This window comes from Carcharodon carcharias, chromosome 9 (genome assembly GCF_017639515.1).
Source record: "Carcharodon carcharias isolate sCarCar2 chromosome 9, sCarCar2.pri, whole genome shotgun sequence".
Classification (NCBI taxonomy): Eukaryota; Metazoa; Chordata; class Chondrichthyes; order Lamniformes; family Lamnidae; genus Carcharodon; species Carcharodon carcharias.
The window spans coordinates 90,852,726-90,865,784 of NC_054475.1; the positions used below are offsets into that span (position 1 = coordinate 90,852,726).

At 43.1% G+C, this 13,059-nt stretch overlaps 1 protein-coding gene across 1 annotated transcript in view; it reads right to left on the minus strand.

The window, feature by feature from the left end:
- Positions 1-13,059, minus strand: part of frmpd3 (FERM and PDZ domain containing 3) — a 223,975-nt gene that overhangs the window by 22,322 nt on the left and 188,594 nt on the right. The window contains exon 12 of the mRNA XM_041196152.1: positions 3,143-3,278. Coding sequence (XP_041052086.1) covers positions 3,143-3,278 — 136 coding nt within the window. The remainder of the gene's footprint in view (positions 1-3,142; positions 3,279-13,059) is intronic.

The following is a 13,059-nucleotide window of genomic DNA, read 5'->3' on the forward strand; positions in this document are numbered from 1 at the left end:
GCTTTTTTTGCTCAGCAGCCCAAAGATTCCCAAAAGAAAGAACAGAGGGAAAATTTGAAATAATGCCCTTGAAAAAAAGAGCAGAAATGCTGGGAATACTCCGCAGGTCTGGTAGCATCTGTGCAGAGGGAAGCAGGCATTTTTTCAAAATTTCCCTCTGTTTCTCTCTCCACAGATGTTGAAAACGGGCTGAATATTTCCAACATTGTTTGTTTTAATTCCGATTTCCAGCAAACATAATAGTTTGCTTTTATATTAATGCCCTTGACATGATGGGAGTGCCAGGTTGGTCAAGGGCCACAGTATTGGGTGTCAGCAGCCAGCAAAGAGGAGGCCTCTGAAGCACTACCATTTTGCTCTTCTTTAATTGTGGTGGGATATTAACATCCGCATTGAAGAATTTGTTTCTCTGGGTCTCCTAAACGATTGACTTTTTAAATTATTTCATCGGACGTGAGCATCGCTAGCAAGGATTTGTTGCCCATCCTTAATTGCCCTTAATAATGTGCTAGTAAACTGGCTTCTTGAACTACTGCAGTCCATCCAGTGCTGTTAGGAAGTGAGTTTCAGCACTTTGGCCCCCTGACAGTGAAGGAACAGCATTATCATTGTAAGTCACGATAATGTGTGACTTGGAGGAGAACTTGCAGGTGATGGTTCCCGTGCATCTATTGCTCTTCTCCTTCTAGGTGGTAGAGGTCGTGGGTTTGGAAGGTGTGGTCAAAGGAGGCTTGGTGAGTTGCTCCAGTGCATGGATGACTGGATGAATGGTTGAGTGGGTAGGTGGCTGGGGTTGTAGGTGGGTAAATGGGTAGAGTGGGTAGGTGGGTGAATGGGCAGTCGGTATTCAGGCTAGGGGGGGTGGTATAGTTGGATTGGGTTGGGAGGTTAGTTGGGCTGGGTTGGGAGGGTACTTGGGTGGTCAAGAGGGTATATAGGCGATGGGAAGGGATAATGGTTGGAGGGGTAGTCTGATGTTTGGGGGTAGTTGGGTTGGGTCAGGGGAAGGTGATTGGGGGTAGTTAGGGAATGGGTGGTTGGAGGATCAGTTGTAGAGTTTCCCAGGTGTTGGACTAGGTTTTAATCTGTCTAACTTTTCCTGGGTAATTACCCTGGTTAGCACCATAGAACTGTCTGAAGTCTCCGACTCTAGTTCAGAGTCGGAGACATTCGTGCAGAGTCAAGGGGAGTGGGGGACTTGACTATCGGAAGCAATTCCCATATAGGTCTGAGGATCAGCATTTCTGCAGGATCCCAATGTGCATCTTCAGTCATAAGTCAGGTCTCTGACAATCCCGAGACCAGAAGATTTGGCCCATTATTTTAAGATTTGTAATAAAGTATATGTAATAACATGATTCAATGCAGGATTGCTTAATTTCAATGCAGGTTTCATTGATTCAGTAATGATTTTTCACCTTCATCAAAAACTAAGGAAAAAAGAAAATCAAAAAGCTTGCCGGGATTAAATGCATCAACCCATGTATAACAGAACTCTACAAACAGCAAAGTCCTTGGTTCAATTGCTGGTCTGTGTTGTGATAGGTGATGTCATCAGGGCTATGGGACATCAGTACATTTGGCTAGAGATGGAAAAGTTAGTCAAGGGTTTTCAGCTTGGTCATTATTCTGCAGTCCCAGCTGGAAGGGTGTATGTGTGAATAGCAATGAGAACTGGACCAGGCTCAGCTGTGAAGCACCTCTTTCGAGTACAAACATGTTTCCATCTGTTTCAGATGAAGTTACATTGTTTCATAGTTTGCCACTGTGAGATCTGAACTCTTGATCTTGGGGTTACAAACCCAGTACCATAACTACTTGCCTATTTAGGCCAAGCCCTAACTGTGAAGTAGCCTGACAACATTCACTGTCAGGTTCATTTGAAGAACGGCCACTTGCAAGAGGCACCAGTGAGTGGCTGGAATTTTACCACAGTGTGAATGCAGAATCTATCCTGGAGAGGAGAAAACAAAAGAAGCAGGCAAAATGCCAAGATTTTAGCAGAATCTTTAAAAACTCTCCATCTGTTCCAAACACCTAATCTGACACCAAAGACTAGTTAAATGTAAATGCTAATGAAGCAGTGTTAACAGATTGAGTTTACAAGTTAGCAATCATTGATAGAAACACCGTCAGAGTGTAAATTTGGTGATACTGGGGATTGGGAGGTGTGGTAGGGGGATCGTGGTCTTAGAGCAGTCCTCTAGGTAGGCAACATGCAAACTATGCACATAATGCAGTCAGACAGCATTCTTACATTTTCTCACACTGCAACAATTCTGTTGATGCCAGGAAAAAGAATGAAAGACTTGCATTTATATAGTACTTTTCACTTGTCAGGAATCCCAAAGTACTTAACAGCCAATTAAGTCCTTTTTAATTGTAGTCATTGTTGTTATGTAAATAACACAGCAGCCAATCTGTGCACAGCAAGGTCCCAAAACAGCAATGTGAAAAAGGTCAGGTAATCTGTTTTAATGATTTTGGTTGAGGGATAAACATTGAACAGGACACTTGGCAGAACTCCCCTGCTCGTCTTCAAAATAGTGCCATGGGATCTTCTACATCCATCTGCAAGTGTAAACGGGCCTGGTTTAACATCTCAACTGAAAGGTGTCACCTTCAACAATGCAGCACTCACTCAGTACTGACTAAACTGTCATCTTAGATTTTGTGTTCAAGTCTCTAGATTGAGGCTTAAACCTGCAGTTTATGGCCTCAGAGGTAAGTATGCCACCAATTGAGGAACAGTTGATAGCTTACCACAAGCATGAATCATTATCTTCTGGAGAGGAGGGGAGACAACACAATAACTGGACAAAATGCCAAGACCTTAGCAGAATTTTCTACAACTGCAGCATACAATGTTAATGCAAAATGGCATCTAGTGAGGTTTTTAAGACAGCAAACAATCACTACTACATTTTGACAAAGCCTAGGGAAATTAAATCAAATGAGCTAAACACCTCAGCCAGTGTGATTACTTTTACATTTAAGTGGGCAGAGTTTGGATCAATTCACTTCATTTATTCAAATCACTGTGACACAATGACTACATTGCTCATTGTAATCCTTATCATAAGATATGACTGTACGCAGCAAAGCAACTTCAGTATTGAAACTGTTAATGTACCAACCATACCTGCCTTATTCACTTGTGGCTGAACATTGGCGCTACAGAATATCATCTTCTTTGCATCAACGAATAACCGGTAATAACCGGCTATCAAACAAGCGAAGTTTACAGCTTCTGTTGATTCCATCAGCAACACAATAGGCTGAAAAAGAAAGTAAAAAAGTATTTTAGGTTCCCACTGAGTAGCCCATGGACAAGTGCACTGCCCTGTGTGGTACTAAGCCATGCTGATCAGCAAAGGCTGAGATTCAATTACTTGTCTGTACTAGGTTAGAACAACTCAGGTGCAGCAATAGAGGCTCTACAATTAACCACCTTGTCAGCATTAATAAGTAAATACATTAGCCCTTGTTATTGCCATTAAGGGCTATCCAGTAATAGCAGCTGCAAATGTGTGCGTGTGTGTGTGTTTGGACATTGTCAGGATTAAGTTTTGGTTATGAGTGCTGCCTGTCATTCCAACATTTGAATAGCTATTGTCTGTGCTCATGCTTGATGGATGGCCACATGGATGAAGGACTGAATAGTGCAACGAGGAAAGAGAGAAGCATTTTACTGTGTAATTGGCTCACTAGGCTGCTTTTTGGTAGACATACTAGAGCCAAATTTAGAGGGAGGAATCTGGGATCCCAGCTGCTTACCTCACCAATATTTGTGGAGCAAGAAATATGAAAAAGAAAGATAGATAAAGACCATCTGGTCTATCAAGTCCATCCCATTCAGTCAGGTCACGAGGAAAACATGACCACCAAAACTCCCCACGTGCCATCAGCCATGTAAGAAAAGTTTTTTTTTCTATTTTAATGCCAATGGCAGCTTGCCTATATAACTTAGGCACAACTAGTGAATTTGATTTCACTTTGAGGTGACAAATTTCCAGTCCAGGGGCTACAGGCCTCTACCGCAAAAATAATTTGCCATTAGCCCTTTATAATGGAGTCACAATGAAATATTAAAAAAAACATTATTTTCTTTGGAGGTCCAAACACAATCCTGACCTAACTCTAGCTGGGGCCCATTTCTGCATTTCAGCAACATGGTATACTTGGCTATGAATTATCACTGATGAAATTCTGATCCCAACAAATAATCATAAATACACAGATTACAACACAGAAACAAACCATTCAGCCCAACAAATCCATATTGGCATTTATTCTCAAGCAAGTAAATAGTCTGAATCATGAGTTGCCAGCCCTCTTTCCATGCCCCTTTTTTCCTTTTCCTTACATCTATCTATCCAATCTAATCTTGAACCATGCTGTTGCAGCTCCAACTGACTTACAGTGGAGTAGCGTCAATAAAGTCTAAGGAAATTCAAGGCTACATCCCGGGATTTTCTGGTCGTTGTGGTGGGAACTGCCATGGGAAATTCGGCGGCCCAGCCAAGAGTCCATTGACTTTCAGCAGGACCGGATGATACCGGTGGTGGGAGGGGCCGAAAAATCCTACCCATAGTTTCTATATCAACTACTCATCTTGGAGGGGAATTCCAAAGTTTCACATCTTTCTATTTTAAGAGAGACGTTGGCCCGTTTATTTTAACACATTAAGTGTTCAAACATTTGAACTCAAGGAGCTTATTTTATGGCTTCATTAAACTGAGAATTGTATAATTCCTTCAGCACTGGAGAACAACCTGTCTGCATCTGTAACATATTAACTTTCCCATCACTGTCTTTACACTGGGAGCATTGCATGGATATTTGTGGTAGATTCAAGACATTTCCATTTGTAGTTCAATATAATGAAGATTGTACAAGCCTGACATTGCATGGAAGCTCTGATGTTGGCTCAGCAATATGCCAAAAGCCAACATTCAGCACAATCCAATTTTCCCCTCCCTTTCCACCAATACACATTAACTTTTTCTGAAGTTGCCTGAAGGACTATAACTCAAAACTGTGATAATGTTACAGATAACAACAAGGAGGAACTGAAGCATTGCCTAGAAATGTCGTTACTGGATTATTACAAAAAATAGAATTTATGAGCATTTCACATGCGGTAGAAGAGATGAAACATTAAATTGCTATAAAAGTGTTCTTTCTATGGCCCAGATTTAATTAATATACATTTTGTTACAAATGAAGTTTACTCTCATTTATAAGTATGTTGATTGCCTCCCTGGCAATTGTCTGAGATTAAACCGGTTGTTTGCAACCTGGGTGTTACGTTTGATCCCAAAATTAGCTTCCGACCTTATATTCGTGCCAGCATTAAGACTACCTATTTCGACCTCAATAGCATCGCCTAACTTTTCCCCTGACTCAGGTCATCTACTGTTGAAACCCTCATCCATGCCTTTGTTACCTCTAGACATGACCATTTCAACACACTCCTGACTGATTTCCCACATTTCACAGTCTGTAAACTTGAGGTCATCTGAAGCTCTGCTGCCCGTGTTTTAACTTGCAGCAAGTCTTCTTCCCTTATCCACTGTGTTCGCTACATTGACTCCCAGTCAAGCAACATCATGACTTTAAAACTCTCATCATTGTTTTCAAATCCCTTCATTGCCTTGCCCTTCCCTGTCTCTGTAATCTACTCCAACCACACATAGCTGCGTTCCTCTAATTCTGGCCTCTTCTAATTCTGGCCTCTTCTGCATTCCCAATTAAATTGCTCTACCATCGGTGCCCTTGCCTTCAGTCGCCTAGGCCCGAAGCTCTGGAATTCTCTCTGTACACCTCTCTGTCTCTCTACCTCGCTTTTCTCCTTTTAAATGCTGCTTAAAACATATCTCTTTGAGCAAACTTTTGGCCATCTGACCTAATCCCTCCTTAAGCGCCTCGATGTTATACTTTGCTTTAGAATGCTCCTTTTATGCACCTTGGGACATTTCATTCATTAAGGGGCACCTATAAATATAAGTTGTTGTTGTTTAACAGCCTTGATCAACTTGACCCACCACATTCAAAGTGCCATGGGACATTTTGTTATATTGTCATTATGTCATTGGTAGCCTTCTGTCTTGTAAGACGATGGTTTGTGCTATGGTGATCAACTTTGTGTTAGCATTGCTTGGTGTGGCACAGGAGCCCCACTCTGGCATGACAGTCTCGGCCATTTGCTGCAGAGGGAGACAGAGGGCTGAGTAAAACCTTTATTTTCTCTGGGCCCTTCTCTCGGCCAGCTGAGCTTTTTGTTTCTGCTCAGCTCTTCCAATGTCCCTCCAGTCTGCCCCCAGAGATCACAGCCATTGGCGACTGTACCCAGTTGCCAGTGTCAATGTCTGCCATCTTCATGTTTTGCTTTCAGGTATCCTTGTAGTGGAGGTATGAATGCCCTGGAGGTTGTGACCAAGTAGCCAGTTCACCGTACAGAAAGACTTTGAGTAAATAGCTGTCACCCATTCCATGAACAAGGCTGAGCCAGCACACACCTTGTTGGCTTAGCCATCAGTGTATGCTGATGGAATTAGCACACTGCATGATCACTGAGTTGGTGAACTTGTCCTGCTAAGAGATGTCGAGGATATGTCTGAGGCAGAAAAGTTGGAAACTGTTCAGCCTTTTCTCCTGCTGAGCATGTGTTGACCAGGTCTCAGTACTGTAGTGGAGTAGGGTTGGTAGACTCGTAGATTGGTGGTCTCAGTCAGATTGCTCCAACCCCGCTTACTTAATTTGGACATAATAGCTGCAGCTTTTGTGATGCATGTATTGATTTCAGTATCAAGTGACTGATTGTCATGATCATGGAGCCTAGATATGCAAGGCTATCCAGCGTCATATTGTCAATGCTGTTAGATGACAGTATGGTTGGCAATGTCTTGAACAGTGACATTTGTCTCCCTGATTCTGATAGTCAAATCAAACTCTTTACAGGAATGAGAGTCTTTCCATATTTTCCGTTGAAGGTGTTCCTCAGTATAGAGTGCTAATGCAGCATTGTCAGCATAGAGCAGATCACAGTTGAGGACTTGGTGCACCTTTGTCTTGGACCTCAGGTAAGCAAGGTTGAACAGCTTTCTATCAGTTCTGGTATGTAAGTGGGCCCCCTCTGTGGATGCCCTGAAGGCATATGTCAGCAGCAAAGAGAAGAATAGGCCAAAGAGTGTTGGTTGAACATGGTAACAAACAGCAACTGACAGATTTTCAGAAGCATCAACAACAACAATTTACACTGTTTGACCCCAATGCGGATTGCAAAAGGTTCTGACGTTGCCCCGTGGTAGTTGACCTTACCCATCATGTTGTCATGGAAGGAGGAAATCACAGCTTCGGCGGGCAGCCAATTTTTACCAGCAGCTTAAATAGAACTCCTTTGCTCACATGATCAAACACTTTAGTGAGATGAAGGCAAGTCTCTTTTGTTCACAGAATTTCTCTTGCAGCTGCCGGACTGACAAGAACATGTCAATTGTAGAATTGTTCTGAATCCATACTGGGATTTGGAGAAGATGCATTCAGCCAGGATCTGCAGTCCAACAAGGAAGGGCAACATGGGCAAATATTTTTCCCACAATGTTCAGTAGGGAGATGCTTCAATAGTTGTTGCAATCGCTGAGGTTAATCTTGTTCTTGTACAGGGTTTTAAACTTTGCATCACACTTAGCCCGGGGCATAACCCTCACCCTCCAGCAGAGACAGAGAAGTTTGTGCAGATGCTGCAGGAGTGCCAGTTTCCCGTGCTTGATGAGCTCAGGTGATATATCATCAACACCTGGAGCTTCCCCTATGGCAAGCTCCTTCACTTTGAGTTCGATATCCAGCTCTGCCATCACAGGCAGGCTCTCTATTCTCTATGGTAGTGAGAGCTTCCTCAGTGACAGTGTTCTACTTAGGGTACAACTCAATGTCGTGTTCCACCCATCTCTTCAACTGCTTGTTGCAGTCGGCGATGACCTCCCCGGCCTTTGTTCTCAATGGAGCTGCTTTCTTTCCAGATGAGCTTTAACCTTTTTGACCCCTTTGTACATGCCCTAGCATGATGTCAAAGGACATCAAGATATTCCAGCAAAGTTGTAACCAGTACTCATTGGCACACAATTTAGCAGTCTATTGGACTTTACTTCAACTGGCCCTTAGTGCATTCAGTCTTCTCGCTCAGATCTCTCTTGTAATAATGAGATCAGACTGCTTGCTTCAATGACAGGATCCATCACAGTGATGTTAGCCTTGAACCAGTTAGCATTTTTCCCCTCTTGCTTCCCAGATGTTGCGAATATGTCATTTTAGATGGTGTCTCAAAGTGTGTTCCATTTCGCTCCTGCACTCTGTGTGGGAATGTCAGAGGCTGCCTGTTCAATTAAGTCGAAGAACTGTTGATTTTTATCTGGGTAGGCAGTCTGGCTGTCATTGATATGAGGATGGCAATTCTGTTTTGAATGAAGAAATTTCAAAGGTTGCATCCTAATTCTAATGCACACCAGGGTGCATTTTGTATCACAGTCAGTCTTGTGGTAGTTGCGTGTGCTGAGAATGTTGTTCAGGGAGCCATGTCTGGTGATGATCAGACCCAGCTGATGCCAATGCCCTGATCCTGGATTTCTCTAAGACACCTTGTGGCATGGTTGGTCCTGAAAGAAGGTGTTAGTTATACAAAGCTCTGGTAGCGGCAAAGCTCAAGAAGTCTTTCTCTGTTCTCATTTATCTTTCCCAAGCCATGATGTCTGAGGCAGGAGGGCAATGCCTCATGTCTGTGCCCACTCTTGCATTAAAATCCCCCAGTGGGTAAAGATGTTCTGATTTAGGAATTCTGCTCATAGCACTGTCAAACTGTTCATAGAACTGGTCTTTCACTTTTGTAGTGGAGCACAATGTTGGAACACAGATATTCATGAGGTTAACTGGCCCTGTTTGACTTGAGAGGCAGATGGTGAGAGCACATTCTGAACCATTTGTGGGGGAATTCTATCATTTCCTTACAGCGAAGCTTATACCTTGCTCATGCGTTTCCACTGAATTCTTCCCCTGCCAAATGAACTTGTAATGTTTTTCTTTAAGTGATCCACTCTAGGCAAGCCTGATATCCTGTAGGGAAGCTATGTCAATGTTCAGCCTATAACGTTGCATGTTGATCACAGCTGTATTGTGTGTGTTATCAACCAGGTGAAAGCCATCTGTCAATCTTGTGCACATGGTCCTGACATTCCAGTTTGCCAATCAAAGAACTGGCATCTTCTTTCTTTTTGTTTGTTTGCAAGGTGTGACAGATTTGGTCCACTTGTTGTGCAGAGACACATAGCTCCAGGTGCCCATTGAAGCAGATGGACCATGGGAGAATGGGGACGGCCCGACTTGAAGTAGGCAGTGACTGACCAGTGGGACCTGATGGTCTTCCCACTGTCAGACACAGCCCATAACTCCCATTCTCTATGCCATTCGAGTTAGGCTTATCACTGCTGCCTCTGTGTTGTGTTATTGCTCTGCAGCGAAACTGAACTGTCCTCTCCAGGGTGCAAGCCTGGGCAAAATTTATGGTGACCCTGGGCTGGCCAAACATCAGGTTTCTCTTTTGACTTCCCCTGTTTGGGTCCAAAGGAATGCAGAGCATTACATTTGGCACCGCCTTGGTGGCAGGAGTTGTTGGAAAGATGACATATTTAGACATCAATCTGCCTTTGGGCTCTACTGCAGAATTTGTCAGGGTTTACTCCCTTAGCATTCAACTCTCCCGAGATATCCACAAGCAGTGGAGCTATTTGCTCATAGCTGCAAGTTTGGTTCATGAGGGCCAGGGCGTGTCCACATGCCAGTGGGCCCTGGACACTGCATGTTTGGGGCCCAAACCTCTGCTGAGTTCCTCTGAAGCTTTAGCTTGGGACTGCAAGGGAACCAGTTTCCGTGTGTCACCATGAGGAGGCACAGCTCAGGACTCGCCAATGGAGAGACTGTGTACTGACAGAGAGACATTACACGTTTGGTTCTCTTTTTCACATTGCTGCTAGCCAGTGGTGTTTGCTGAAAATGAGAAGAAACCTAGCACACAAAAGTGGGAAGTGTGCTACTTCTCTTCATTCACACAATAGATGCATCACACCGACCTGTTGGGATACAATTTATTAAAGGTGTTGTATGAGTAAACGTTGCTGTTGATGCTTCTGAAAATCTGCCAATCATTTGCTGTTTGGTGCCATGATCAGCTAAGTCTAAAACCAGTCATACAGCAGGATTAGAGGGAGATAGTAGTGGAACTATCAGTTGAATGTTGGTTTTACTTGTTGACATCAGAATTAATTACAAAATACTTTCTCCCTATCATAAAAAAACAGAAAAAAGTCACCTAATAACAGCTATTAGAATTGATTTACCAAAAACAATGCTAGTGCTATAATTAAATGTACAAACAATTGTTTATTAAGTGTGTGAAAATTAATCCTTTACTTAGCATTGCATATCTTTATTAAACACATTGGTCCTGAAGTTCCTTGAAGTGGCATTCCTCTCCCAGTTACTGACCTTAAAATGAAGATGTTCCTTTCTTGCCTGACCTTCCTGCATTGGCTGGGCGAGAACAGTGCAGTGCAGTGTGTTCCTGAGGCCTGGTGTTGAAGGCAGGAGAGGTGGAGATAAGGAAACCATGCCCCCTTTATCATGACACCAGCCGCCATAAAGCAGGTAAATTTGAAGGCCCAGCCACTTGAGAAGCCATGGAGAAGGTAAGTTTGTAAAGTAGGATGAGAGGGTTTCGGGTGGTCATGGGGTGGAGATGGTGGGGGGGGGGGGGAGGGGGGGGTGGTGGCAGGTGGTTAATGGCGGAAGTGGTCAGTGAGGGTGATGATCAGTGGAGGGGTTGGTCTATGAGGAGGTGGGGACAGCAGTTGGGGGTGTAGGGTGTAGTCATGAGATGGGAATGTAGTTGGGGGGGTGGGGACGGTAGTTGGGGATTGGGGGATAGTTAGGGGGTGCCATGGGGACTTGGGGTGGGGAGGGCAGTTGTGGGTGTGGAGGAGGGTATTTGGGGATCGGGGGATAGTCAGGGAGTCGCAGTGGGAGGTTCCGAGTAGGGGTGTACTCGAGAGGAGGTGAGGGTAATTGGGGGGGTCCCTTGGTGGGTTGAGAGGTCCAGTGGGGTTCCAGGAAATGGGGGGACAGTTAGAGTGTTGTGGTGTAGTCAGTGGGTGGGGAAGGCAGTCAGAGTTGTCCTGTGGGGTGCCGAGAGTTGGGGAGAGTCCGGGAAGGGGGGCTCAGTACTATAGTTACCTAGAAGATAGAAGTTGTTTTAATTCTTCTAACTTCTTCTAGGTAACTATACTGTATGACAGTTAGAACCATCTGAAGTTCATGATTCAAATCACGATATCAGATGGTTACCATTGAAGGGCAATTGCCCAATGGAAGTTTGAATTTCCTGGGAAATTGTGATGCAATCCTTACGTGGGGACTTCTGACGGGGGTTCCCCAGCGCATCTTTGGGGTACAATCCAAGTACAACACCCCAAAGAACGGAAGTATGGGCCATTATTTTTTAAGTATAGTCACTGTTTTTTATGCAAATACGGAGCACAACAAAAATAATAACCACAAACTGCATTTATGTTGCACTTCTAACATAGAAGAAATTCTTTAGGGCACTTTACAGAGACATAATCAGACACAAAATGACACTGAGTCAAAGGAAATATTAGGACCAATTTTTATGACCAGGTGAGGACACATGCCAGCCCTTTCTTTCCCACTTCTCGATTGATCTTAACAAGGTTTTTTGAAACTTATAAGGATGACGGTCTATACTTAACTGTTTACATGCTGATAACAAAGAACTCAGTCCAACAGATTTTCTTGAATTTAAACACAAAGGGGTTCATTTTTACTTGAGTCAAAAACCCAACCAAGCAAAGAAATAAACATAATTAAAAAAGGTAAACACACATCCCAACCTTTGCAACACATGCACATAAACATGCAAAATTGTAACTTACAGTAGAGGAGGTTAACTTTTGGACAAATTAAGATTCAATGATAAAATGCAAAAAACAGAGATTTCACTGTTTATGAGTTCTTTGCTGTTGTTCATGGCTGAGGCTGTTTTTTTTAAATGGTGGTCTTGAAATTCCAGTGGGGTTGTGACCAATGCAAACAGCAATTTATGGAGACAGTCTCTTTTAAATTATAATCTGTCTTTTTCAAAAGTGGATGCTATTGCACCTGAGGTTTCTTGTGATTGAAACTCTCTATCTCTGTGATGGATTCCAAAATGTAACAAAGATAGGGTCTTGTACTTGAGAACTGAGGGAGGGAGATACTGGTCCACTTGTAGACTTCTTCTTCAGAATGCCAAAAACAACCAGGGTGTTGTAAAAAAAATTCAAAATGGTGATTGTGGTGACATGACCTCCGTCTGCATAATGATTTGAATGTTCCACAGAAGATAACTGATTAGCTCATGTTTGGACAGACCTTGGTTATTTTTATGACCTAGGTGATTAGTTTTTTTAACTGTCCCAACCATCACTTCTGAATGGGCTTTTCTTCCCTGTGATGAGCTATGAAGACCATATCAACACTTTCTATATAGCCATTGTCCCTGTGGACTTTCTGTCTCTGCCTGATGGCTTCAAATGTAGCTTGATAAAATTGCAAATGTTGAGAGCTAGCTACAAGCTTCAGTTCACCTTTGAAGTAATTTTTGACATCTGATGTGAAATTCCTAGGAAGCTTATCTCGCCAATACACATTGGAAACTTCCAGAAACTGACCAACTTGTAATTGCAGATGTGTCAGTTGACCTGTGGCAGCCAACTTAAGTCAGTGTCTTTGCTTCCTTTAAAAGTTTTGTTGAAGAGTTTTAATATATATCTGACCAACCAAATAAATTAAAGATAAATATTCCACATGTACATGTCACATCGTCATGATGCAATGTCTAAATGTTTGGTCAAAGAGCTGAGTTTTAAGGATGATCTTAAAAAAGGGGAGGGAGGTGGAGAGGCAGAGTGGCTTGGGAGGGTAATTAAAGGTCTTAGGGGCTACAAAGCT